This window comes from Emydura macquarii, unplaced genomic scaffold, assembly GCF_026122565.2.
Source record: "Emydura macquarii macquarii isolate MOO-44397 ecotype Brisbane River unplaced genomic scaffold, CSIRO-AGI_Emac_v2 contig_2975, whole genome shotgun sequence".
Classification (NCBI taxonomy): domain Eukaryota; kingdom Metazoa; phylum Chordata; order Testudines; family Chelidae; genus Emydura; species Emydura macquarii.
In genome coordinates, this window is record NW_027133112.1 from 665,355 (window position 1) to 692,401 (window position 27,047).

The following is a 27,047-nucleotide window of genomic DNA, read 5'->3' on the forward strand; positions in this document are numbered from 1 at the left end:
CTTCACCATTCCTGTGTCTTTTCTTCTCCACCATCCCCAGTGAGGATTGTGCATTCCCCTGGGCATCCTGAGAGCTCAGCTGCTGGTGCAAACCTGGAGCTACATCGGACAAATTTTTGTGTGACTGACTTGTGATTTTGGAATGTTTGGGGTTAGCAACACTTGTGACGCTTTCTCCCCCTTCCCTTTCTGCATGGGAATGAGGAGAGCCACGTGTAGAGGTACTTCTCCATGTGTGCATCTATGGGGTTCTTCGAGTGCTTGTTCATATCGATTCCATTCTAGGTGTGTGCGCGTCTCCGTGCACAGTTACCGGAATTTTTTTTCCCTTCAGCAGTACCCATAGGGCTGGCTCTGGTGCCCCCTGGAGTCCAGCGCACATGCCACGGTATAGGAGGTGTCACCGGCCCTACGCCTCCTCAGTTCCTTCTTTCCGCCTGTGATGGTTGCTGGAACTGCTCTGCTTGCTTTGCAAGTGCTCAGTACCTTCAGTAGTTTTTGATAGTTGTTGTTGTTTTGTTCTCTGTTAGTTAAGTAGTTGTTAATAGTTCAATGGTTAGGTTAGGAATAGTCCCTGCTGAGACCTTTGCCCGGCAGCAGGGCATGGCCCGGTCTCCGGGTTTCAAGCCCTGCGTCTCCTGCAGCAAGCCCTTCCCTCTTAGTGACCTCCACGACAGTTGCCTGAAGTGCCTGGGGGAAGGTCACAGGAAGGAGAAGCGTAAGTTCTGTAAGGCTTTCAGACCACGGACCCAAAAGGAGAGGGAAATCCACCTGAAGGGCTTACTAGTGGAGGCAGCACTAAGGCCAGCCTCCGAACCAGCACGATCCACTTCGGTGCTGAGTATGGTGTCGGGGCAAAGCACCCAGTTGGCACCGGCCCTGGCAAGGCACCAGACCTCTTCCTCTTCCCCATCAAAGAAGAAACAGAAGAAGCAATGTGAGGAGAGAGGCCGCTCCCTCACACCGAGAAAGTGCAGGGAAGCGGGGTTGAGTGCAGGACCTGTTCCGGACCAGCCGGCTGAGAGTCAGCATGAGAGGGGATCGCTCCCTAGGAGTGCGACCCCAATGAGACAGCCACCCCTGACTCCTGGGAGCAGAAGGGGGCCTCTTCAACTTACAGTGCCATCAACGCCAGAGGCATTCCAGGCAGCGAGGAACTTGATGGCCCTGCCATTGCCACCTTCTCCTCGCCTCCCGCTGCCGTCAAAGGAAAAGGCTCCGGTTTCCAAGGGGAAGCCCACGATGTCCCCCGTAATGGCTGCACCGCTCCCCTGAACAGAGGCGCCCATCCCCAAGGGCCAGGTCACCGTGCAGGGAGTTGATGTTGTGGCACCGGTCCCAAAGAGGGTGCTCCCGATCCCTGTCTCCAGGGTGCTCCTCGGTGGAACATCAGAGGTGGTCGCCTGCCGCCTCGCGGCACCAATCACAATCTCCAGCACCAAGGGCCTTGCGCTCGGGAAGACGGCACCATTCCCGCTCAACCTCCTGTGGGCATTCTCCAGAGGGGAATCAACGCTGTTCCTGCTTCCTGGCACTGAAAGTTCACCTGTACAGGCACAGCGCAGAACCCAGTCGCCGGATAGGGAGACAGGGCCTAAAGGGGGCAAACGACGCCACAAGTCTTTGGTCCTCAGGCGCTGATGTTTGACGCGGCGCTGGTCCTACTAATCCTCAGGCCATGGATCCTTGGCAACCCGGTGTCGGTTGGGCGAGCAGCACCACTTGTCATCCTCTTGGTGCTCCCCAACACCAAGGTGGCAGTCATCTAAGTGCCATGATACTCAGGGCTCCGCTCCTCCGCCACATGGCACCGCACTGCAAGGGAGCCAGCTGCTGCCCCCCACGGTCATCCGGTAGCGAGTCTGTTTCCTCAAGGGACGACAGGCAGCCTGCTGCCCGATTGGGGCATTACCACCCCCCCAAGGACTCAGGAGCAAGCTCCTGCTCTGCAGCTCCTGCGTGGCTCCAAGGCTAGTGGCCAGTGCAGTGGCCATATTGGGGACTTTGGTGGATCCCAGTGGATCATATAGGTCCTCTGGCGTGCAGTCAGCACCAGTGGCCCTGGAGAGGGTGCATGAGTAAGCATCGGAGGAGGTCTCAGATACTCAGGAGAGGACGTCGTTAGCGGCTCCCCATCAGCAGGGAGGGTTGCCACCACCCTTTGTGCCAGCTCAGTCCTCATCGTCTTCCCCAGATGAGGCAGTTGTGTCAGGGTTGTTTGCCCCTCTGGATGATTTTCAGGCCCGCCAAGAGCTCCTTAAGAGTATGGCCTTGAATTTGGGTTTGGAGGCAGAGGAGCTTAAGGAGGCCTCTGACAGCCTCTTTGATGTGCTGGCAGCAGTGGCGTCGGCCCGGGTCGCCCTGCCCGTACACAAAGGGGTGCTCAAGGTGGTGAAAGCCCTGTGGCAGACACCATCATCTGTGGCCCCAACATCAAAAAGGGCAGAGAAAAAGAGCTATGTTCCCGCCAAGAGGTTTGCATATCTGTTCACCCACCCCTCCCCAGGTTCCCTGGTGGTGGCACCCGCCAACAAGCATGGTAGGCAGGGCCAGCCTAGTGCGACTCCCAAAAACAAGGACAACAAAAAACTAGACCTTCTTGGGAGAAAACTTTATTTGATGGCAAGCCTACATTTTCGCATTGCAAATCAGCAGGCACTCCTGGGCAGGTACAATTACAATCTTTGGGACTCCCTCAAGCATTTTTAGGAGTCCCTGCCCCAGGAACAGGCACTGGACTTCGCCACCATTCTTGAGGAGGGTAGAACAGGGGCTATACCAGCCCTGCAGATGGCTTCCAACGCAGCAGATTCAGCCAGGAGGGCCATGGCCTCGGCGATTTGCATGCATCGGAGCTCGTGGCTGCAGTCTTCCGAGCTGTCACAGCAGTCCATTCAGGACCTCCCTTTTGACGGGTCTGCCCTTTCTCAGACCAGACTAACACCAAGTTGCATGGTCTGAAGGATTCGTGGGCTGCACTGTGTTCCTGAAGCCTTTATACGCTCCAGACCTCGAGGTGCCAGTTCCGCTCTCAACAGCAGCAGCAGAGATATCAGCATCCTCGTTTTGCAGCCTACAGGTGAAGGGATAGAGATAAGGGGTGTAGGAGGCGCCAGACAACTGCGCGGTCCGCCCCAGCCAGGGTCTTCCTGGCACTCCAATGGCCAGTGCCATTCCTTTTGAGGACAGCATTGAAGTCCCCAGACAAGATCCTCCCTCCTGTCCGTTCCTCAACCATCTTCCCTCCTTTCTGTCCGAAAGGGCCAAGAAAACATCGGACCGTTGGGTTGTTGGCATAATCTCAGCGGGATATGTCCTGCAGTTTTCTTCCCTCCTACCCCCCTCCCCATCCCTCTTCAGGGACCCCTCTCATGAGCAACTTCTTGTGTGGGAGGTGGAGAACCTTATTTGCCTAGGGGCTGTAGAGGAGGTACCGACGGACATGAAAGGGAAAGGATTTTACTCCCGGTACTTCCTTATTCCCAAGGCAAACGGGGGTCTTAGACCCATTCTAGACCTGCATCATCTCAGCAAATATCTCAAGAGACTGAAGTTCCACATGGTCTCCCTATCCTCCATCATACCCTCTCTGGATCCAGGACACTGGTATGCCGCCCTCGACCTAAGAGATGCATATTTCCACATTGCGTTCTTTCCCAGCCACAGGCGATTTCTCTGCTTCATCGTAGCCCACTCCCACTACTATTTTATGGCGTTATTCTTTGGCCTCTCATCTGCCCCAAGAGTGTTTACAAAATGTATGTCGGTGGTAGTGGTGCACCTGAGATGCCAAGGCATGCAGATTTACCCGTACCTAGATGACTGGCTGATCAAGGGCAGGTCTCAGTGTCAAGTCTGAATCAGCCTGGACCTTGTATGTATCACCTGCCACCGTCTGGTCTGTTAATAAACAAACAGAAATCAACATTAACACCGGTACAGCACATAGAATTCATTGGAACAGTCCTGGACTCCACACGGGCCAGGGCGTTTCTGCCCCAACCTCATTTTGAAGCCATGTCGGACATTATTTCTCGCCTGCATGAGTGTCCCATCACAAGAGCCAGGTCTTGTCTGCAGCTGCTGGGCCATATGGCAGCTTGCACATATGTAGTAAGATTCGCATGCATAGGGCTCAGGCTGCTCCAGTCGTGGCTGGCCTTGGTGTACGCCCCAAGCTGGCAGTCTTTGGACCGAGTGGTCATGGTCCTTCCCCATGTCCTGTCCTCACTGGAATGGTGGCAGGACCCTCGCTCGGTGCTGCGGGGCATGCCATTCGAGGAGCTAGTCCCCCATGGTCACATTAGTTTCGGACGCCTCGGATTTGGGATGAGGGGCCCGTATCAGCTCCAACCATAACATGCAAAGGGTTTCCTTGTGGGAGGAGTGAGACATGCACATAAACGTGAGGGAGCTACAGGCAATACGCCTAGCTTGCGGGTGTTCCTTCCCTTCATTGTGGGCAAGGTAGTGAGGGTGCTGACAGACAACACTGTTCCATGTACTATATCAACAAGCCGGGAGGCCCACTCCTCAACCCTTTGCAGGGAGGCGTTATGTCTGTGGAACCTGTCAGTGAGCCATGATTTTCGCGTTGTAACCTCTCACCTTCCGGGCATCAGGAACAACACAGCAGACCACCTCCACAGGTTCTTTTTACCCCGCCATGACTGGTTGCTCCACCTGAGAGTAGCTGCTATGATCTTCCAGAGGTGGGGTTCTCCCCAAGTGAACTTGTTTGTGTCCAGATGAAATAGGAAGTGCCTGCAGTTCTGTTCTCTCCACGGCCTCAAGGAGGGGTCGCTATCTGAACTGTCAGTCACGTCCCCCCTGGAGTTGCCTTGGTAGCCCGATCGCCTCTCCCAGGAGCAAGGCCGCTTACTGCACCTAGATCTGGAGTCTCTGCATCTCATGGCATGGAGGCTCCATGGCTGAACCCAGAGGAACAGGTCTGTTAGCTGCAGGTTCAGCAAATTCTGCTGGGTAGCTGAAAGCCTTCTACTCGGGCTGCATACCCGGCCAAGTGGAAGCAGTTCACCTACTGGGCAGCGTCCCAGGGAATTCCGTCTGAATGGTCATCGATCTAGGCTATTCTGGAATACTTATGGTATCTTAAGCTGCAAGGCCTGGCTATGGCTTCATTGAAGGTTCACCTGGCAGCCATCTCAGCCTTTCACCCTCTGCTAGACGGGAAATTGATTTTTTCCTATGCCATGACTATTAGGTTCCTGAAAGGAATAGAGAGGCTCTATCCTCAGGTTCAAAATCTGGTGCCTACTTGGGATTTGAACCTAATTCTGTCTAAGCTCACAGGTCTCCCCTTCGAGCCTTTGGCAACCTGTCCATTGCTATTGCTCTCCTGGAAGGTATCCTTCCTGGTAGTGATTACCTCAGCGAGATGAGTCTCTGAGATTAGGGCGCTTACCTCAGAGCCGCCATACACAACCTTCTATAAAGACAAGGTCCAGTTGCGGCCTCATCTCACTTTATAACCCAAGGTGGTGTCTCAATTTAATTGTAGTCAAGATATATTTCTTCCAGTGTTCTTTCCCAAGCCTCATGACTCGGAGGAAGAACGGAGGTGGCACGCGCTTGATGTTAGGCAGGCATTAGCTTTCTACATTGAATGCACCGTCATTCCGGAAAACTGTGCAACTCTTTGAAGTGCTTACCTGTCTCTGCCTAGCGCATTTCCTCCTGAATAACTTCCTGCATTGAGTTTTGTTATGAGTCGGCGAAGGTGCCTTTACCAGGTGTTGTCACAGCCCACTCCACCAGAGCACAAGCTTCCTTGGCGGCCTTTCTGGCACAGGTATCAGTGCAAGACATCTGTAGAGCTGCCACCTGGTCATCGGTGCACACCTTCACATCCCACTATGCCATTGTCCAGCAGTCACAGGATGATGCCAGGTTTCGCAGAGTAGTGCTGCAGGGAGTTCATCTGTAACTCGGGCCGACCTACAAGGTATTGCTTGTGAGTCACCTACAATGGAATCGACATGAGCAAGCGCTCGAAGAAGAAAAGACGGTTACTTGCCTTGTAACTCTTGTTCTTTGAGAGATGTTGCTCACATCCATTCCATGACCCGCCCCCCCATCCCTGCTGTCAGAATCAACAGCAAGAAGGAACTGAGGGAACATAGAGCCGGCGGCGCCTCATATACTGCGACGTGCACGGGACTCCAGGGGGCGCCAGCGCCAGCCCTCCGGGTACTGCTAAAGGGATAAAAATTCTGGTAACCGTGCACGGAGGCGCGCGTACACCTAGAATAGAATGGACATGAGCAGCACCTCTCAACGAACAACAGTTACAAAGTGAAAAGTTCCAGAGGGGTAGCCGTGTTAATCTGTATACAGCAAAAACAACAAGAGTCCTGTAGCACTTTAAAGACTAACAAATTTCATTTCTGCAGGCATATCTGACTAAGTGGGTTGCTTATGCCTGCAGAAATTAAATTTATTAGTTACAAGGTGAGTAATGATCTTTTACTGATCCCACTTTTTGTTTGCACTGTGCTTTTATGTCAGCTACAGAACAATCATCTTATAAAACTGTGGTATTTGTTATTCTCTGAGAATATCTCAGTGTGGATCCAGTTGCAGATGTGCATGCAGCTCATGCATGTAAGACCAGAATTTTCTGAGTAGCAATGTTTCTTGGAACTGCGCAGGCACCCTGTGCTTTTTCATGTACCTGAGTGATGATGTAAACGGTGGTGTGGCCATGACCCTACCTCATTTCCTCTGACTGTCTGTGGCACTGAACCAGTTGAATGTCTGACCTAGTTCTTCGCTTTGGCTAAGCCTTCTGAAATTCTTCAGAACTCTGTTTTCCTTACCTTGATTTTTTTTGACTGCTGTGATCATATCGATCCATCTGAACCCAGTATTGGTAGTTAGATACCCCCTATATTGATCCCATGTATATACACCCTGTACAGCCCTGTCCGTCTTACAGTAGGGGCGCAGTAGCAACTTCTTCTGTTTAGAAGAATTGTACATACCAGTGTACCTGCCATTTTCCAGTAGGACATGAGATAATGTTCCACCTTCTGGAACAATCTATGAATTTAGCCTCGGATGCCTGAGGAATGGCACCGAACTGGACAATACCAATGATCAAGTGGTATTCTTACTACTGTAGCCCTATTGGGGTTACTGGGGTCCACCATCTTGGGTATCGAGAAACCAGTCTCAACTGTGTTCAGGAAGAGGTCACTCCCTCACCTGCATCCTCTATAGCTACCTAAAGTCCTCTCATCCTTTGTCCTCTGGTGAACTGGTATTCTTGGCATCTAGCTGGCGGCCGCAATGCTCCAAGTCATAGCACCGCCACAAGTCCTACAAGAGCTCTCTTGGTTGGCTACACCCAGTGAAAGTACAGAAAGAGATCAATCCCATTCTCTGCCCTATCCCTGACTACTACACTAATCATAGACACCTCAGGGAGAGGATGGGGTGCCCACTTGAACCACCTGCAGATGCAAGGAAGATGGTCTCAGAACAAACTAAATTTACATATGAACATCCTGGAACTGAGAGCCATCAGATTGAATAGAATCATAGAAATGTGGGGCTAGAAGGAACCTGAAGCTGTCATCAAGTCCCGCCCCCGTGCTGAGGCAGGACCAAGTAATCTAGACCATCCCTGACAGGTTTGTCCAACCTGTTCTTAAAAACCTCCAGTGATAGGGATTCCACAATCGCTCCTGGAGGCCTAGTCCAGTACTTAAACTACCATAGAGTTAGAAAGTTTTCCCTATTACCTAACCTAACTCTCCCTTGCTGCAGATTACACACATGACTTTTCATCCAACCTTGAGTGGACGTGGGGAATAGTTGATCACCATCCTCTTTATAACAGCCCTTATATATTCGAAGACTGTTATTGGGACCCCGCTCAGTCTTCTTTTTTCAAGGCTAAAATATGCCCAGTTTTTTTAATCTTTCCTCATAGTTTTCTAAACCTTTCATCATTTTTGTTGCTCTCCTCTGGACTCTCTCCAGTCACGGAGGACAACCCCAAATGCCTGAACTTCTGCTTCAAGGGAGGCAAGAGCCCAGGCTCTCTGCTTGATTCCTTTCTTCTTCAGTGGTCTCGAGGACTTCTCTGTGCCTCCCCACCAAATCCCCTGATTCTCAGGATGTTGTCCAAGACCAAGAGGGACTAGGTGACGGTCATCCTGATAGCTCCTTACTGGCAGAGGCAGTGTCAGCTGTCAGCCTGCTGTGGTTGTTCAAGCAACTTTCATTCACCTCCCAGCTTGCTCAATGTCCAATCTGACACCTAGATCTGCAGTAATTGCTTTTGTTGGCTTGGATGTTCTCTGTTTGAGCTTTACTGACAGAGACAGCTCCCTTTCCTGCAAAGCAGGAAATCCTGCAGCAGAAAGACTTTTTTCCATTGTAAGAAGTAATTCTTCATTGGGCAGCCCAAAACAATCTGGACCTATAGATCCTGCACTATATGCTGACCCTGAAACAGGCAAGACTGGCATTCAGTGCTGTCAGGGGTCACCTTGCAGCAGTATCTGCATGTCATGCTCCAGTACAGTCATATTCGACCTTCTTGCACCCAATTATATTGAAGTTAATTAAGGTCCTCCTTCAAATCTGTCGTCCAGTTAGAGACCCATCTGCTTTGTTGGGATCTCAGTGTCATCCTCCTGAAGCTCATGGAGCTTCCCTGTGAGCCATGCTGGAATGCTCCCTACAACATTTTACTATCAGTCTTTCTGCTGGCTTCCACCTCAGCTCGAAGGGTCTGTAAACTCCAAGTTCTCATGGCCAGACCGCCGTACCCATTCTTCCATAGCTGAGGCTGCTCCCCAAGTTTATCTGAAAGTGATCTCTCATTTTCACCTGATTCAATCAGGTACCACACCAGTCTTCTTCCCAAATCTTCATTCATTTCTGGAAGAGAAGAAACTTCATACAGTAGACATAATTAGAGCTTTCCTATATTACCTTGATAGGACTGAGCCATTTCGGTTCTCTCCCTCCACAGACACCTCCTTTTGGTCATTTCTGGCCCATCCAAAGTCCATGCCATCTCTTGCAGAGAATCTCTCCAAGTGAATCATCCAGTGCATTTCTACCTGCAATCAAATGGCTGGCAATCCGGTCACTTTGTCCATTAAGGCGCACTCCACCAAGGCACAGGCTGCACCTACCTCATGCTTTAGGAATGTTTCTGTCTATTAAATCTAAAACATGGAGTAACCCACTGACTCTTATGAAAAAGTTATGCCCATGACATGGTGGCCAGGGCTGATGCCCAGTTCAGGAGAGCAGTTCTTCAATTGTTTGATTCAACTAATGCTCTTCACTCCTGCCATCCTAAGAGGCTACCCGTGAACTTCAGGCTAGCCAGTGGACTACAGCAGGATCCACATTGACATTCTTGAAGAAGAGAGAACTGTTACTTACCCTACATAACTGTAGTTCTTTGAGAATTTGTAGTCCGTGCGGATCCACGACCTGCCCTCCATCTCCACTTTTTGTAGTCCTTTGCTAATACTAGCTTTAAATCCCAAAGGATCAGAGAGAGGGTCGGCTGCACTGCCTCGTATGGGAGCACAGGGAGGCCCAAGGTACATGGGCAGCCTTGACAGATGCTGCTACTCAAAAAGATGTCTTGCACACATGAGGCACATGCGTACCTACAATGGGATCCCCATTTAGACTCCAGTATCTTAAAGACCCACAGTTATGATGGGATAAATGGTAAATATTGATTAACTTTTTTTTTTCCCCCCTTAAAGCAAACAATCCTGTGAAGGCAGCACAACTGTGGTAAGTGTATCCAGATTCTCATTGCATGTTCATTGTTATGGATTGACAATGAGTCCTAAGACCCTGCTCCTGCATCAGGATCGACTAGCACACCTGTGCTAGCTGACCACAGTGTAAGATCAGAGGCTAAGCATGAATCTTTGTTTGCTTCCTTTTTTTCCCCTCAGTGGATTTTTGCCCTTTGAAAGTAGGAGCAAAATCAAGATCATTTTCTTTCTGCTCTTGTTGTGGTTATGTTGAGCATCTAGCACTATCTGTTGCTGCTTTGCAAGTTAAAATAAACAGTCTTTTCTTTGCCCCTGAATGTTGTTGGTGACCACTGTGGTACCAACAGAATTTCTGTTAGCAAACAGTTAATGTTTTTGAATCTGTAAAATTGGATACAAATTTTGTTATCCTTCTCTTAAAACAAACAAACAAACAAAAATAGAACACTATGCTACATAAAACTGAATTCCAGGTGTTATTAAATTAGCATTTCCATGTCGTAACTATTGTCACTTCGTAAGAGAAAGAAATCAGGAGTACATGGAACCACACTAACTTTTCTAGTGCCTAATTTGTGCTATGCAGTTGTGTATGTGTGGGGGTTTTTAAATAAAATGTTACACTAGCAACAGTAGTGTTATGGTGAAGAAGGTACTTGCGTTATAAATCCCTATTTGCAGGCAGTTTTAACTTTTGAAAAATTAGCCTTTGAGCTGCCAGTTCTTATTTAGTTAGCCAAGGAATGTGTATTTTGGGTTTTTTTTACGTTTGATAAGACAAACATGGCTAGATTAATCTCAGAAGTGTGGAGGAAAATGTTGGTTTTCTCCAATAAGAAATTTTTCACACTTTTTTTTTTTTTTTTTTTTTTTTTTTTTTTTTTTGCACATGCTTAAATTAAAAATACCTTTTATTTTTTAAAAGCTCAGACTTGCCATGATCTTGGCTCTCAGTGAGGACAAGTGCTCTTTTAAGCTTGAAAAAATATAGTTTAGAAAAGTAACACTTTCTGCAAACTTTTTTGGTACTCTGGAATATTTGACATTTTCATACTATTATTTAAGGCTTTGATCTTACAAACATGTGAATAGCTCAACTAAAGTCAATGAGATTACTCCTCTGTATAGAATTATGGACTAGCATAATGCAAGATCTGGGAAATTTGTGTCTCTAGTAGTCACAAAAGATACAGTATACCTTAGAGAGGGGAAAGTCTGAAATGATGTTTGTTTAGTTGTCATTTTCATTTTATTGTTTTTGTGTAATAAATATATATATGCAATGATATGCAATATAAATATAATATGCAATGATCTGCTAGGTAGCTCTGTTACTACTATTAAAATGGATTGCTAGCATTACAGAATTTAGAAGGACTGATGGGTTAATGTTTTTATTTTTGTTAGCAAAAGACATGAAAAGACAGATCTGTCCTGGTACCAACACATTTCCAGTATTCCTGAGAAGTTTAGGCCCCAGTCCTGCAACTGGTTCCATGAGGGCAGATGTCTGTGCTTCTTTATATCCTTGTTAGACTTGGAGGGGCTCCATGCAGTCACAGAGCTTTTCCTTTGTGTAGCCTGTTGAAGGATCAAGTTCTTAATCTTGTTCATGGATATGATTAGTTTTCTTATTTTTGTCAGTATTAATTACAGAAAAGCTATTTTTCTTTGTCTTATTTTAGTGCAAAAAATAATCCTGAAATCCATAACTACCAGGTAAGAGTAACACTTGCTGGAGGGAATGTTGACTTTAGTTTTATTACTTGAACTGTAAAGTTATTGCTGTCTATAAATAAGGTGACACATTTTCTGCTCTCGCCCTCTTCTTTATTGTTGTTTTGGTTTAGTTTTTGTTCCTTTCATATCCTTGTGGTGAGATTTTGTGTTGTGGCTCTGAGAGGCGCGGCATAGACCTTGCAACCCAGTGAGAGGTGGGGAGACAATGATGGCTTTAAACCACCTTTGGTCCCTCCTGATTTTGTGCAGTACTGGGAACTGGAAAGGTGTCCCAATCATTTAGACAGCCTTAGAGGGCTTGTCTAAGTTAGGGCAGCCTCCTGGCCTGCCCTATGGGACATAGCACCACCCAGAATCTACGCAGCGTTGCATCCTGTAGTCCCATTCTCAACACACTTCCTATGCCAGGGCTTGTTAGGAGGTGTCTACACCTGGGGAATTCACACCAGAGGAATCCTCCTGTAGCTGTGTTTGGGGCTTTTACAGCCTCTTTATGCCACTCCTTCCCTTCTACCCAGTGTAAAGGGCCAGAGTGGAAGTGAGGACCTCACCCTTGTCTCCTATACTTCTCAGAAGCTTCAGTGCTGCTGAGAGAGCAAGTTGCATTTTCATCCAGAGTGAATGCGTGTATGAGAAACTAATCTTAATGTATTTTACAATTTAAAACTGCCGCAATGATTTTGTTCCACTGTCATGGTCTCATTGGGCTTAGTGGGCATAGGAAATGTCAGCTGCACGGTAGCGTCCTCCTGGACCTTCCTGCCATAATCACCCTCCTTCCTCTCCAAACTCTGAGTAAAAACGGCTTTTCATCCATTTCCCCAGCAACCAATAGATATGCCAACATTATGCAAACAACCAAAAATTTGGGTTGTAGTATCTCTCCAAAGGCAGCAGCAAAAATATTTCCTCACTTTCAGTCAGCTGTAACCAAGCTTATGCTAGTGCTTCGTAAAGCTCTGGGCTTGGAGATCATTTCTCCAGAAGGCCCCATGCACATGTGGAGCAACATGGGAGAGAGGCTGAATCTTCCCTTTCAAATCCCTTGGTGGTGATGATATCCCTGTTGACTGCTATTGTCAGACTATGACAGACTCCACTGTACAGAGCTGTTCAGCTCATAACAGTGTCCCTTGGGGTATGTCTGCACTTGAAGCTGGGATTGTGAGTCCCAGCTTGTGTAGACATACTGAGCCAGCACACTAAAAATAGTAGTGTAGCATGGGCAGCGAAGAATGGACTCATGGGCTAACCATGTCGAATACAAACCCACCTGAACCCTGTGGCTTCCTAGTCGGGACAGCTAGCCCACTGGTTCCCAACCATGTTGGCTCGAGGGCCACAGATATAATTTTTACTACCCTGAAGGGCCACCAGTCTCCACCAGCAGTCCCCCTCTCCTCCTGCAGCCAGACAGAAGGAGTTCAGCATGGAGGCTCGCCCATCCCCCTGGCTGCAGCAGGGAAACCGCACACATCCTGTAGTCCTGTGCGCTCCCCCTGGGTCCCTAGGCAGTGGCTCCCTTCTGCAGTCAGGGGGTCGGAAGTTCAGTGCTGCCCTCCCTCTGGCTCCAGCACAGACCCCAGCGCCTAGAGACCCAGGCATAGCGTTTTGCTGTGCCTCCCTGCTACAGCCGGGGGGAGGGGAGCACTGATCTCCTGTCTCCTTGGCTGCAGCAAGAAGCCTGCACTGGTCTTTTAGCCCTGTGGCAATGCGCTCCACCTGGGTTCTTAGGCAGCGGCTCCCTTCTGCAGCCAGCGGGAGGAGAGTGGCAGGCCACCTTGAAAGCCCCCCCGCAGGCCACAGGTTGGGAACCACTGCTAGCCTGTGCCGCTGCCCGTGCTACCACAGCTACATTATTACTTTTAGCATGAGAGGTAGAATCATACCCTTAGCTCCAAGTGCAGATGTAGATGCAGGTTCCACAGGAGTTGTTCATGCTTACTTCGATCACCCGCTGCAATTGTGATATTTGGTATATTTAGAAGGCAAGTCCTTAATCATGTTTTGGTAAACTGGTAGTGGAAGTATTAAATAGCAGTAACAATGCAGGCAATAACATGAGGATGATGTAATTGAGGACAACTCTTCACTTTAAAAAGACCTCCATAAAAAATTAATCAGATGCAATGAGATTAAGCAGTGATACAATTATATAATCAAAGCTAATATTTACTTCCAGCCACAGTATCACCCTAATATACATCCTGGTCAACCACACTGGCACCCTCATACTCCTTTGAATGTAAGGTAAGTGCTCTTCATTGTGTTGGAGGAATAGTTTTTTTTTTTTTCTTTATTTTAAACAGTCTGTTGGATCTATGATGAGACTATGAAGTGATGTATGTAAATCACTTCAGTTTTCCCTTTGACATATTCTAAATCTATTAAGCCTATTGGAAGGAAGTTGATAGTTTGCTTAGATTTATTTTTAATTTATTGTTCAGAACATAATTGTAGGGTTAAATTTTTCTTTTTAATTAATTTTTGTAGCTTCCGTGTCTGGCAGTGCAGTGCTTAATATTTTTAGTAAAATGATTTTTACTTTGATTAGCATTTAATCTCAGAAGACAGTGGAGCATCTTTTAGAGTGGGCTTAAATCAACAGTGTATAGATTCATTCGCAGCAACTTTTTTCCTGTACTCCAAAAACTTAAATGGAAAATTTTTATTGCTTTCCTACTGACCATTGTATTAATGGATTGGTAGATTTTTAGAAAATCACGTAAAAACGAAACTTTTAAAACAACCACTTGAAAATTCAGTATCTGGATAGCTATGAATAAGACTGATCTTACTACATAAAGACTTTTAGTGCTGTTAGACAGGAATTAAGTGAAAATAAGATTGGAAGAAATTCAGTCTGAACTGAAATCAGTATGGTTTTATGTGCCTATAATATAGCATTTTTCCCAGGTAAATATAACTCTTTTTAACTTGTATTATTTTATTTTATTGCCAGACAGTGTCTTGGACTTTCAGACATATATAACCCGCATTGCCTTGACTGCATAATATTGCTGTTCTCATCTTTATCCCCTCTTCCCGCCTTTTCATCCAAGTATTCTTAAACAAGGTGATTCCTTCATTTAGTAGGTGGGACTTGGTGCTGAAATGTAGGTGAGCTCTAGCGGTGAAGGTAGGCTGAAATGTGGAAGAAAGGACAGTCTGGTCTGAGAGTAAGGGATTGAAGAAGCAGGAAAAGGGCATGGAGATGGGGGAGATGATATTTCTCAGGTGGATGTGCAGATTGTTTATCTCCATCTCAAAATTCCTGGATAGTGTCTGGCAATAAAATAAATGTTAAGGTAAAAACAAAACTATATTTATGAAAAAGACTTTAAAACGTAATGAATCTTACCTAAACCTACTGTTCAAAATCTCTCCTGTTGATATTAACACAGAATGAGTTCTAAAATCTCCAGTTTCCTGTTACTAGGGAATGGCAGCCTCTACAGAATTTTTATAGCCATTTTAAGATTTTTTTTTTCTAAAAAGACTTTCCATTTATGATATCAATCTCGTTAATTCTCATATTTTTAAAGCCTAAAACTTCCCTTTAGGCAGAATAATGTTGAAATAAACAAAGCAGTGTGTTAAAATGTTTGTAGAGAACATTTTTAGTGAAGATTAAGGTCATTGCAAAGAACTACAGTAAAATATGAAAAATGGCTTTTGCAAAACTAAGCCTGCAATTCCGCAAGCCATACATAACAGACCAATCCCGCAGACCCTTTGTCAGCTCAGTCCTGCTCAGTCCTCAGCAAAGCATTTAATCATATGCTTTAACTTGAAGCTTGTGAGTAGTTTCACTGAAGTGAATGGGACTACTCGTGTGGTGAAAGAGCATGTGTTCAAGAGGTTGGGTAGATTTGTGCCAGAGTGCTCAGCCCCTGGCACTATCAAGCCCTGGTTTCCTATAACTCCGCAACTGGGCTTGCAGAATTGTGCTTGAGGTGGAGCAAGAGACAAAGGGAGGCTAAAAGTCTTTCTCTTCTGTTTTGTAAAAAATGTAAACTCCAAAATAAGAAGATGCAGAATCACTTTCCATCTTCTTTCAAAAAAATATCCGAAGTAAAACTTTTCTGCTATTACTCACTTAAAATCTTACAAGATCTAACCGAGATTAGTGGTCATTGTGTAATTTTTAGATTTATTACTGAAGTTTCCCTCAAATAAAATAAAAACTAGGCTTTAAAATTTAGATTCACAGTTGTCAGCCTACTTTTGTAGCATACAAAGAGAATATTACAAAAAATTAGCACATCTTCAATGTATTAATACAGAAGTGTGTCTTACGTTATGCAATTTTTTTATTCACTTTTCATCATGTTGCTTAAAACAATTGCTTGAAATGATTTATGGTGATTTGGTACACAGTACCTTCAAAAAGCTTCAGAGAATTTAGTGACGGTAATAGTTACCTATACCAGTATGCTAGGGAAAAAATATTTTCCTTCCTAGTGGTTTTACAGCATTCAGAGTGAATTCGTACACAAACTTGTATTCTAGCTGCAGGCACTAGAAGTTTTGTTTGGTTTAACAAGATGGATGTGTATCTAATTACATCAATGTTGAGCAAATGACAGTATTTATGGGTGAATGATTGATTGCTTCAATAATGGCATTGTGTTTTTAATTTTTAAGCCTTTGGGAAATAGTGCTTTCATTAGCTCAACTTTTTTGCATGATTTTACATTTATTACTTATTTGGCAAAGCCAGTTAGCCTTGCTGCAGTTCATTCTTTTCTCCTGGGAATTCAATGGCTTTCAAGCATGATTATCTTTATTATTAATGTTTGAAAGAGATGATTCTAAAACTGCTGTGCACATGATCTGATTCAAAGCCCATTGAAGTCAATTGAGACACTCTCAGTGGCTTCAGTGGACTTTACATCAAGCCCAGGGTTCTGTCTACCACTTCCTTTCATGGCCGTTCATTCGCCATCATTTTTCATGCACATTTTAGAGCCTATCTGATTAACTCATATTACTGTATATCACTCATAACTGTAAAACTTTCTTCCACCTCTCACTAACCAATAACTGTGCAAATGGTACAGGCCACCCTACCATGATGACAGGCTATATTGGAAACCAACCACAAGTGGAGATGACCGCAATTTACAGTATATCCAAGATCAGAACCAGAAGAATTTAGGAGGAATCCAAAGTATGGTGTACCAAGATAAACTAATGACAACACTCTGAGAAACTGGGTCATCCTAATTTCACCTACCATCTTAGATGACCATTACATTCCATAAGCATTGTCTGTCTGTGCATTATGTTAAAAATATATTGTGTAAAAAGTGTGTGTCTTAATCTGTAGATCCATCTTGTTTTGTTAGTGTTCCTAGACAATCTTGAAATAAGTATTTTCAATATTTTTGTAAAATATTTTAAAAAGTTTTGTGAAAACTGGTCAGAGTTCACTGTGGCTCAAGTTCTGAAATGTTTGTAGGTTGTTAAATTCATCATATTTTTGTGTGACCCTGGGCATGTTTCTTTAAAATATTACACACCACATCTAATTATTTTATCAGCTTGTTTCATTTATGAACCCAATTTAAAAAATGAAGGATAAGAAATGTAGTTTCTTAGCTGATACAAGAACAGGAGATGTGAAATAAATGAAAAACAGCATCAAAACTCACTTTTGTAATTAAAAATGACTTAAATGGCCAGCGCTAAAGGGATCCTGCTGACTTAATCAAAGGTTCAATATTTTCCCAAAATAAAATTACAGGTGTTTGTATAACTTTAAACACAAGTATAGGGAAAACACTATAATTTTAAACTTTATAGATTACCTTTATTACTACTCAGATTTATTGATTAAACCAATGAGAAAATTGCATTCTATGCCTAAAGGTAGTATTTGCTGCTATGAACACAGGAATGTTAAAAAATGTTGCCTTAATAATGGGTGCTGCTGTCTTTTGTCTGATTTTTTTTTTTTTTAAATGAAATTATGAATGTGAACCATAAGGATGCATAAAACTACCTTGTGAAAACTTTTCTCCAAGAGGGTGATTCAAGAAGTAGCTTGTAATCAGTGTCATATATGAGAGAAGGGGGAATGGGGGTCCTGATTAAATAAAAAAAGATGTTAGACTTCTGCGAAGTTGGATGTACACTTTACAAACTCAGGCCTTTACATAGGCATGACTGGTATTTTGATCACTTGCCTATTTTTTACTCAGAAAAACATAGTGCCATCTTTATTCACATTTTCTTATTAATTTGGCCTTACCACAGATCTTTTGAAGTTTGCTGGAATAAGTAATATCTTTTTATTTGGGATATTTTAAACTGTTGTCGTTTTTTTAACTTGATTTAAATAAATATCCATTTGTAAATAGGGATAAGCCTGCATTTTTTCAGAGCAAATTTGATAGTATATAACTATTTGTAAAGTATATTTGTTTACAAATGCTATCATTAATATTTGTTTTGATCTTCTTTGTATGTGCTAAGTACAAATAAAGAAACATTCTCAAGCTTCTGGTTTTGGTTTGGATATATTATTATTTATCTATTTAAAAGATATAAAATGTAATTTTTGTGGAAGTTAGGGTAATAATACACCACTGTGTTACTCCAGTTTTACCCGCAGGTCACGCTTTTGGTTCAATGATGTAATATTGAAGTAACCCAGTGTTGAATCAGGCCCAAGCTTTTCATTGGAATCCACTAGAAAATACTCCAAAGCACAGTGCACTGTGATGTGAAAGTGCCAGTGTAATATGTGTAGTCTTCAACTAAGTATTCATCACATCAAGATTCCAAAAACATAGGGGGTTTTTGTTATGGAACTTCATTTGATTTTTATAAATATTGTTTATAATCAGTGTTGCTTCTCCTTGCAGTATTTTATGTTGCTCTCTGAGGAACTGAAGATATTTGGAGTGAAATATCTCCCCTTAAAGTGCCACTTAAGCCCTATGCTGAGAATTTAAGAGGTGCATAGGCCTTATGCTAAATCTTTGCATAAGAATGAATTTCACCCTTTGTGATTATTTTTATATAGCAGTTTTCATATCCAGGTACCAAATGGGAAAGTACTTATCCTTCTTTTTAGAAGTACCTCAGGTACTCTTTGCTCCTTTTTTTTTTGGCATGCCCATCTCTCAGTATTCAGTGATCCTGAATACTTATAACAGTAGTGAGATTTGGGGGCGAGGAGATTCATATTGGGAGCAGTAGGGGCACACAGTTGTCTCCTTTGGAAAGGACTAAGAAGGTAAAGTCTGACACTTTGCATTTAACCTTTCTCTCCACTGGTGCTGTTCTGACCTCTGCCACTGCAGTGAACTAGAAAGCGACTCTACCTTTTGAATATGTATTTTAATTTAAAATATACTTAGGGTTTTTCCTAAAATTGGCATCTCTACTATTTAGAAAGTACAATTAGCTAATAAATTGGTGATACCAACCTTTGGATGCAAGAAATGCACTTACCACTTGAACACCTTAACACGGCAGAAACCTTCAGATTTGAAAAGCAAAATTACGTTTCTTACTCTTCTGAAAAAGTTTGGTGGATTTCACTGGTAAACGTAACTCCTTTAGTTTAAAAATTACTTTATAACAACTTTTGAAAGCCTCTGCCTGTTAGGATTTAAGACTGGATCCTGTGTGCAGGCCACTGTATGAAAGTTCTTTTGGTATCACAGTTTTGCATTACATTTCATAAAATACTTTAAGTCCATTTCTGTTTGAAATAAGCATTCTTGCATCATATTGCATAGGTCTCCTGCCACGATTTCCCATGAGAATGCCACATCATATTTATTTAAAGTAGTTCTCAGTTCTGCTCCAAATAGCAAAATACATAATTGTCCTAGATGTACAGAAGTTGCTTTTAAAAGCTTTCTAGTAGTCCTAGAGATAGATACCACCACTTACTGAATGATAACAAAGCAAGTTTTCCAGGATGCCTATTGAATGTCTAATTTCTGCAAATGTCCTTCATCCTAATTTTTCAAAGTTTAATTTAAAAGAATATAATTTCCTTTGTATTAGTTGAATGCACTTTTTAGAAAAGCTCTTTGAAGACTTATTCTCTCCTAATTTCACAAGAATAGGACATGTTGTAGCCATGTTGATCCCGGGATATGAGAGAGACAAGGTAAGTGACGTATTATATTTTATTGCACCAATTTCCTTTGGTGGAATTGACAAGCTTTCTAGCTTCACAGAGCTCTTCTTCAGGTCCAAGTTAGTCCAATAAAATACTTTCTCTCTCATACCCTAATGATAAGACCTGACGAAGAGCTCTGTGTAGCTCCAAAGCTTGTCCCTTCCACGAACCGAAGTTGGTCCAATAAAATATATTACTTCATCTACCTTGTCTCTCTCAAGAATTGGAAATGAAACTATCACAAATGGTCACAAAACTATGTCCTTGCTGCCAATTAGAGATGCTTTTTGATGACACACCAGGAATAAAAAATTACACTGTTCCGTGTTCTAGTATATAGTGGGGAGATTCTCAGATGTGCTGGAGCACCACTTGGTGCATCCAGGAGGGGTGGGACTAAGGTGTCTTTATGCCATCTTTCTGTACCACCTCCCCATTTCCCCCAGTACTGAGGGATATCTGGCCAGTTCAGTCCCAGCACAACTCAGTGCAGCCTATTTTGTAATACAGGAATTACTGGACAGAAAAACACCAGCGTGTCAGTCTCCCTACTGCCCTGACATCCCTCATACACCAGAGACTTCAAGAGGTGTTGCAATGCCAGGTGTGTGACTTAGGCCAGGTTTATGGCCCATTGCAGCTTCAGAGTATTGGCCTGGCTCAGAGACTGTGGGCTGTAGATACAGGTTCTAATATTGGGGAAGGTGGTATCCCTTTCAATTAATCCTTCTTAGCATGGGTGACTTACCCTGAGCGTTTTCTCTTTTCAACTACTTATTCACGAATCATTTTGTCAGCTGAAGTGCAAACTGAATGTAGGGACTATATCATGTAATGCAATTGCACAACTGTCAGCCGGAGGTTTTCACTCTGTCAGAAATAATGGAGTTCTGCCAAAACATGTATCAGTGGGCCAAAGTGCAGGCTTATCAAGTTCAAGGATTATTTGGTCGAAGGCTATAGAATCAGGTGGAGCATCTATGACAGGTAAGTTGTAATGTGTCTTTTGTTTTTCACATCCTAAACCAGTTCAGCAGAAGAGCTCTCTTCCATCCTGTAGAAAAATAGTATAAGAACTTGCAAATAATTTGGTAAATGTAAGTACCACTGGTGCCAAGGAGTGAGCTGACTGAGAGAGGAAAAATGAAAAAGCTGATATGACATGTTTCTCAGCACATGGATTCCAAAGTGGGGAAGACCAATACAATCAGGGTGTGTGGGAGAGATGCCCTGCAGTGGCGAGAAGCAGGCTGACTTTGCTGTGCATTTCTTTGTGGGTTTTTTTTAATTCTTTGTAGTAAATTCTTTAAGTTCAATCCTTTGGAGTTAGTGGGATTTGAAGATGCTCTGCACATTGCAGCATTACATCCTTTGAGAGAGAGGGACTTTTTAAAATCTGCACGATCATATATTCACACTGATCAAAATCTACTTGGCGATATATGTTCTGATCGTAAGGATTTCAAAGGACCATGGCACTTGAAGAGAAGACACATGGAGAATACTTCTACTCTGCTAGCTCTCTGATCACCAGCTGCACAACTTTTCCTTTTATTGGCTGTGTTTGAAGTAAATGAGTTCTCAATTCTGGGTGACCTGCTGTTTCCCGCCGTTCCCTGCTGCACATTTTATGGTGACAGCTCATCTTCCTTTAGTGACTTGCTGTTTGGGTCTTCTCAATAGACTCAAAGAGCTTCCACTCCTAGACAGAAAAATCTCACTAACAATAGTTCTCCCAAGCACCACGGGACTTGTCAGCACTTTGCAGATCACCAAAGATTGCTCTGTGGACCACAGTTGAAGAACCACTTTGCTGAATGATTTATTCATCAAGAGAGATTAGAAGGACCCCTTTACCTTTTAAAGAAAAAAAGGTTGAGGTGATAATTCTACCAACGGACCTTTCAGAAAGTCTCAAAATTACATTGGCATTAGCAACCATATTTCTGTTTCCAAATCTGTTAGGCTTTTTTGAACTTGCCATAGTTGGTCATTCTGTATTATGTATTTTTGCATATTTTTTCTATTTGTTAGGATCTGTAGCTTTGAGCTACTGTTCTAAAACCTCCCCATTTTTATTTTAAATATAAAGATAATTTTTTAATTACTAGAAGAAAAATCCAGAACAGGAATATTTTTAAAAATTGTAGTCATTTGCTTAAAAAAGGAAAAAAGAGTAAGTAATTTGAAGAGTAGTTTAAAAAAAAAAAAAAGTGATTATATTTAAAAGCCACCAAAACCACATTTGTGCCCACAAAATGTTTTATTACTCAGTTATTTCTCCCTGAAGAACTGAAAGGAGCAACAATTGAACTCAGTTGGCAGTAGGAAATGCTGGTCCAACACAGTTTAAACTCAGACAACAAGCTGTATTTAACAAATACTTTTTCTCCAGTAAATGAGTTTATAATAGTTCCATAAACAACATGCTACTTAACACACAGCATTAGTTTTTGCATTTTCTGAGTCATGGGGAAATGAAAATATTAAACCATTTATGCAGTCAAACATCATGCTAGAGACAATTGGCCAATTGGATAGCAATAAAATCAATACCTGAAATTCCCAGTTTAGAGAAAGGAGAACTGCATTTGCACCTTGGTTGTATCTTCTTTATTATATCCGTGTGCTAAATCCTAGATTTTTTAGGCCATTCAACCTGGCAGCTTTGTCAGTCAGTAGGGCCACGCTGTCCACACTAAGGAGAGAACACTTTTCTTCCACTAGAGGATGAAGGGAGAACCAGAAGGTGGATTGTGGGCCTCTTCTCTTTCTCTAATGGGTGATGAGGTGGAAAAGACACCCAAGATGAGACCCTAGGGGGAAGAGAGTCCGATGTTGAGACGTGGGACAGCGGAGCAAGGGGGAGAGGGACCCTGGCAGGAAGGGGTCATCTAAGAAAAGAGGAAAAGTTAGATAGGAAAGATTTTAGTGTTTGGCTTAGGGTGGGAGGAAAGTGGAAAAGAAAAGTTACCTAGTAGGAAAAAACAATGATAAAGACTGAAGAGATAAATCAGGCAAAGTAAAAGGGAAAAAAGAATGGAAAAGCAAGGGAATTTGAGGTCTATAGAGCTTTAAGAATTTTAGTGTCTGTGTGTGGTTACTACACCTTTAGAGTCTGGAACACAATTGGGTCTTTTGCTCTGAAGAGGTGTGTTAATTGGAAATGAATCTATGATCACATCTTTTTTTTTTTTTTTTAATTTTGAGGAAAAATAAGGAGACAATTTAAAATGTTTTGGGGGTTTTTTGGTGGCAGTATTTTGCTATTGTTCAACCAGCTTCTCTTACAGGTGGTCAGAATTTTCAGCAAAAACATATTGTCTGAAAATTGCAAAATAGCTGAAATTTTCTCTCATCAGAATCTGGTGTTGCAGCTGGTGTTAGTTAGAGGTTGAACTTAAGAAGGGCCATCTCACTGTGCTAAGTTGATTCATTTAGGTGTCACTTTATTTTCTTTTTGCTGCTATTCTTCTCTGTGTAAACAAGTGAAATTCCTTTTCTTTGAGCAGTGATGTCCTTCTGTATATAGTTCTGCTTTCTGGCTTGAATGGTAAAGTATATAGCATTAATGGACTATAAACTTCAACCGTAGCTTGGCTATGCCTTGGGTTTCCTTCCAGGGCCTTTACATCTTTGCCCGATTCCTTTTGCATCTGAGAGAAGATCCCTGACCCCTTTTATGATCCTGGATTTAGAAACACCTGATCTAACCTGAGTGATTCAACGATAATTACAGTGCATCTTCATGCTGGTTTTAAACTTCTGAATGTAGGGCAGCTAAAAAGAAGAGCCATTCAATTCCTTGTAGGGTTCTAGAAACTTCTTCCTGGTTAAAGTCCACTTAGTCATTGTAGTTGACACTATGAGTAGCGTATTGGGGTTTGAGGGACAGACAGAAACAGAGCATGTTTAAATAAAAGCTTTATGGAAACTTTTTGATAAAGTATTATCCCCAAAAAATCCATTCACTGTTTGTGTAATCCAAATATAGCAGAGGACTTATGCAACCTAAGTGAAAGAGGGCTTGGGAGACCTTGATGTGGAATGTAAGCATGGTGTGGTGGGGTGTCCTGTGTGTGCCTACAAATGGGGAAAGATGTAACTTGTTTGGTTCTATAAGGAGGTTCTTTTATTTGTTTTTCACAAATGTACATCAGCCTTGCAGAATTCTCCTCAGCTGAGACAAGTAATTGTCTTTGGACAGGAGATTAAAATATCATTAGTTTCCATTAGGGAGAGCAGGTTTGGTGCCTGTGCTGATACATTTGTGTGTCAATTTTGCAAGGCTGATTGATGTGCTGTCTTTGTGAACAATTTTATCTGTGTCCTGGGAAATATAAGAATGCCTTTCTGTCTGGTTGGTTTTATTGGGTTTGGGCTTGTTTATTGGTACTTTAATCAAAGCTTGATGTGGCATAGGCACATTGTTGTTAGAGAATTCCATATTAATACAGGGATATGCTCCTGCTTTAAAAGATGAAAAATTCAGCATATGCTGGAAATGCAGGAAACCACACCTGCTATTTATATATTTTCCATAACGATGCTCCTCCCCACTCCGGCCACCATTTAGCGATGCCCAGTTGTGATTTTTCTTTCCGACCTCATTTTTGCTTGCCTGGCTGTGGGCCTGCTGCTGCTGTATCTGTTTGCAGCTGGAAAGAGTGAAATATAGGGCCTCTAGAGATGTCTTTAGGGATGAAATGGGCTCCTCTGGACCAGCCTCAGTTGCTTCACACCTGCAACACGATTTCCTAATTTTTCTAGTATTGATGCATATGGAGCAGCTTTCATACATTTGTCTACACTACACTACACCACACCACACAACAGAGCATGTAGGTTCATGAAACACTTTCTTTCTCCCGGAAGCACGCCCTGTACTCCCATTTTAGTTTTATTCATTGGGTTTCAATGCTGGCCCAGTTTTTGTTATCAGTGAAGATGTATTAGTCTCCCACTGAAGAAAGATTATAAATGGGGAAGTAAAATATATAGTAATGATCTTACTAAGCTTATGGAAACTGGTCACTTTCTCTGTCAGATTCCACCCCATGAAGATATAAAGCAAAACCTTTTTATCCCCCATCTGCTGGGAGAAAATGAGACGATTGAAATGTAAGTGTGAAGAGAGAGAATGGACTTAAGCAATTTACTGTATGTTTTAGGGTTGCTTGTAACCAAATACATCAATAGAAATTTAAAATTTCTAAAAGACAGAACAGTAGCAGCACCTGAATAGGAAATAATGATGAATCCAAAGAGATCTCTCTCTTTCATCCCAGGTGCATGTTCCATTATGCTGTGACACAATTTGATGTCCATTGTTACCAGATAGAACACATGAGAGTCTTAGGGGCCACACAGCAACTTCCTTTGCATGCAAAATGACCTATTGTGAAGAACCACATGGTACCCTGGAGGTTAAGAATGAGATTTAAGTCACAAGTTATGGTTAGGCATCCAAGTCCCACTGAAAGTCAATGGGCGATTGACTCCCATTTATGCCTAATTCCCATTTATGCTTTTGAAAACCTCCCCTTCAAACAATCAAACAGATAAGCGTATAACAGCAATGACTATCCTTAGGGAGCATAGTTAAAATTCATTTTGAGTTTTGAGAAGGTATTATTGTGACAAAGTGATAGGTGAGAGATCTCCTATTAAAGAGCTAGGTGGGTGGCAGGACACTCCCAGCATATTCAGTTAAAAAAATACTATGTAGACCTGGTGCTACAGAAAGACATCAGCAAGCTGCAAAAACACCAAATAAGGCATTCAGCAGGCTGTGGATGGGAGCAGAGAGGGGGCTGTGAAGACGTGCATTTGAAAAGCTACGCCTTTTTAAATAGGAAGAGATTACAGTACTTGGTTCTGAGGGAACACTCTTACAAGAAATGGATGCAGGTCTGACATTTGTTGAAAGTCGAACAAAATATCACTCCCTCATCTAGAATCTTATATTTCTAAATCACCATCCACCTGTGGGGGAGGAGGGGCGGGGGAGGGGGGGTGAACCTAGACCCACTGAATATACCAGCACACATAGTGAGCTGCTCTGATACACTGGGTTCCCAGAATCCTCAAAATCATGTGGAAGCAGAGACCTACCAGTCACCACCCAAGTACATCTTTAGACCCTTGGGAAGCACCTGGACTGCAGCAGACACCAGGGATGAAAGGGACCCTTCACAGCCTAGCTCTGTGACATTGGCTAAGACCATTCATGTGAAATCCTCATTAGTAAGGGGGTGGAAGAATTACCCAGTGGAATGGGGATGATTGCTGAGAGGATGGGATGGAAAGACATCAGGTGACAAGCTAAGGGTTGCTCTATGTGAGGATGGAGGCTGTGGTTTGATGAAGTGGTGATAAAGCAGTGGAGGGGAGGGCTGAATGGTAGGAAAATGTAAAAGTTTTAATTGAATAAGTGATGTTTAAGTAATGTTTGAATGATAAAGAGCTAGGCTATAGAAGTAGCAATGCAAATAGGGTAAATGCAAGGGGGCAAAGAATTGGAAAAAAGGAGTATTGCATCATCTGTGCTACCACTTTGTCTGTATGCTTCCTTTTTTGATCAGATTAAAATAGAGTTTGTGGTCAAGGACTACATACATGAAGTCTGAGCTTCTACCAGCTTTGTGGAAAATACAGCTAATAGAATAATGAGGTTCAGCTGGTGACCCAGGAGTTGACAGTGGACTGATTTAGAATGAAGCTTTAGTCTTCCTCCTTTAGAGCATGGGCAGTAGTGCACTACCGCTTTTCCCCTTGATGTTCAAGTAATCTGTTATGGACTAAACTAGTAGACCTTGTCAGGCAGATATTAAACTAGGACAAAAGGTGGAGTGGTACAGCAAAGGGAAAAGTTGCAGAAAGGTAAATAGGCAGAGCATCAAGGACAGATCCAATAACGATCTTTAAGAGAGAAAATCAAGGTGGAATCTTGGCATACTAGGAAGGTCAAAGGAGAAATACAGAAGAAAATCTGAAAGCTTACTCAAACAAAAAACTAGGTGTCTATAACAATGTGAGAAGTCTGGGGAACAATTGGGAAAATTAGAGGTCTTATGACATGATCAAAACTTTGTTTTGGTTGCTATTATATAGATGTGGTGGGAAAACGCATAATTGCAATGTCAGTTCAAACAGGCAAGATATATCCAGGAGAGAGAGGAAAAGGAAAGAGGAGAAATTGTTAAGCAGAAAAGTAAAGAAAGATACTTCAATTCTCTGGGTTAAAATAAAGACCGTGAAGAACAGAGGAGAATACCCAGTGAGGTACGTATGCTAGAGCACACCAAATCATGGAGATATGATGTTCAAGGTCTGTTCTCCTAGCAGTTTTGCCTTGATGTGTGTTATAAATGTAATAT

At 43.1% G+C, this 27,047-nt stretch overlaps 1 protein-coding gene across 2 annotated transcripts in view; it reads left to right on the forward strand.

Annotated features, from left to right (window-relative positions):
- EPB41L4B (erythrocyte membrane protein band 4.1 like 4B) overlaps window positions 1-27,047 on the forward strand; it is a 248,903-nt gene that overhangs the window by 125,789 nt on the left and 96,067 nt on the right. The window contains exons 13-16 of one of the 2 annotated variants that reach the window (XM_067569954.1): window positions 9,765-9,795; window positions 11,468-11,501; window positions 13,705-13,772; window positions 16,586-18,020. In XM_067569954.1, the coding sequence (XP_067426055.1) occupies window positions 9,765-9,795; window positions 11,468-11,501; window positions 13,705-13,772; window positions 16,586-16,733 (281 nt within the window). In that variant the 3' untranslated portion in view covers window positions 16,734-18,020. Of the gene's footprint in view, window positions 1-9,764; window positions 9,796-11,467; window positions 11,502-13,704; window positions 13,773-16,585; window positions 18,021-27,047 lie in introns of those variants that run through there. The other variant, XM_067569955.1, reaches the window with a different exon arrangement.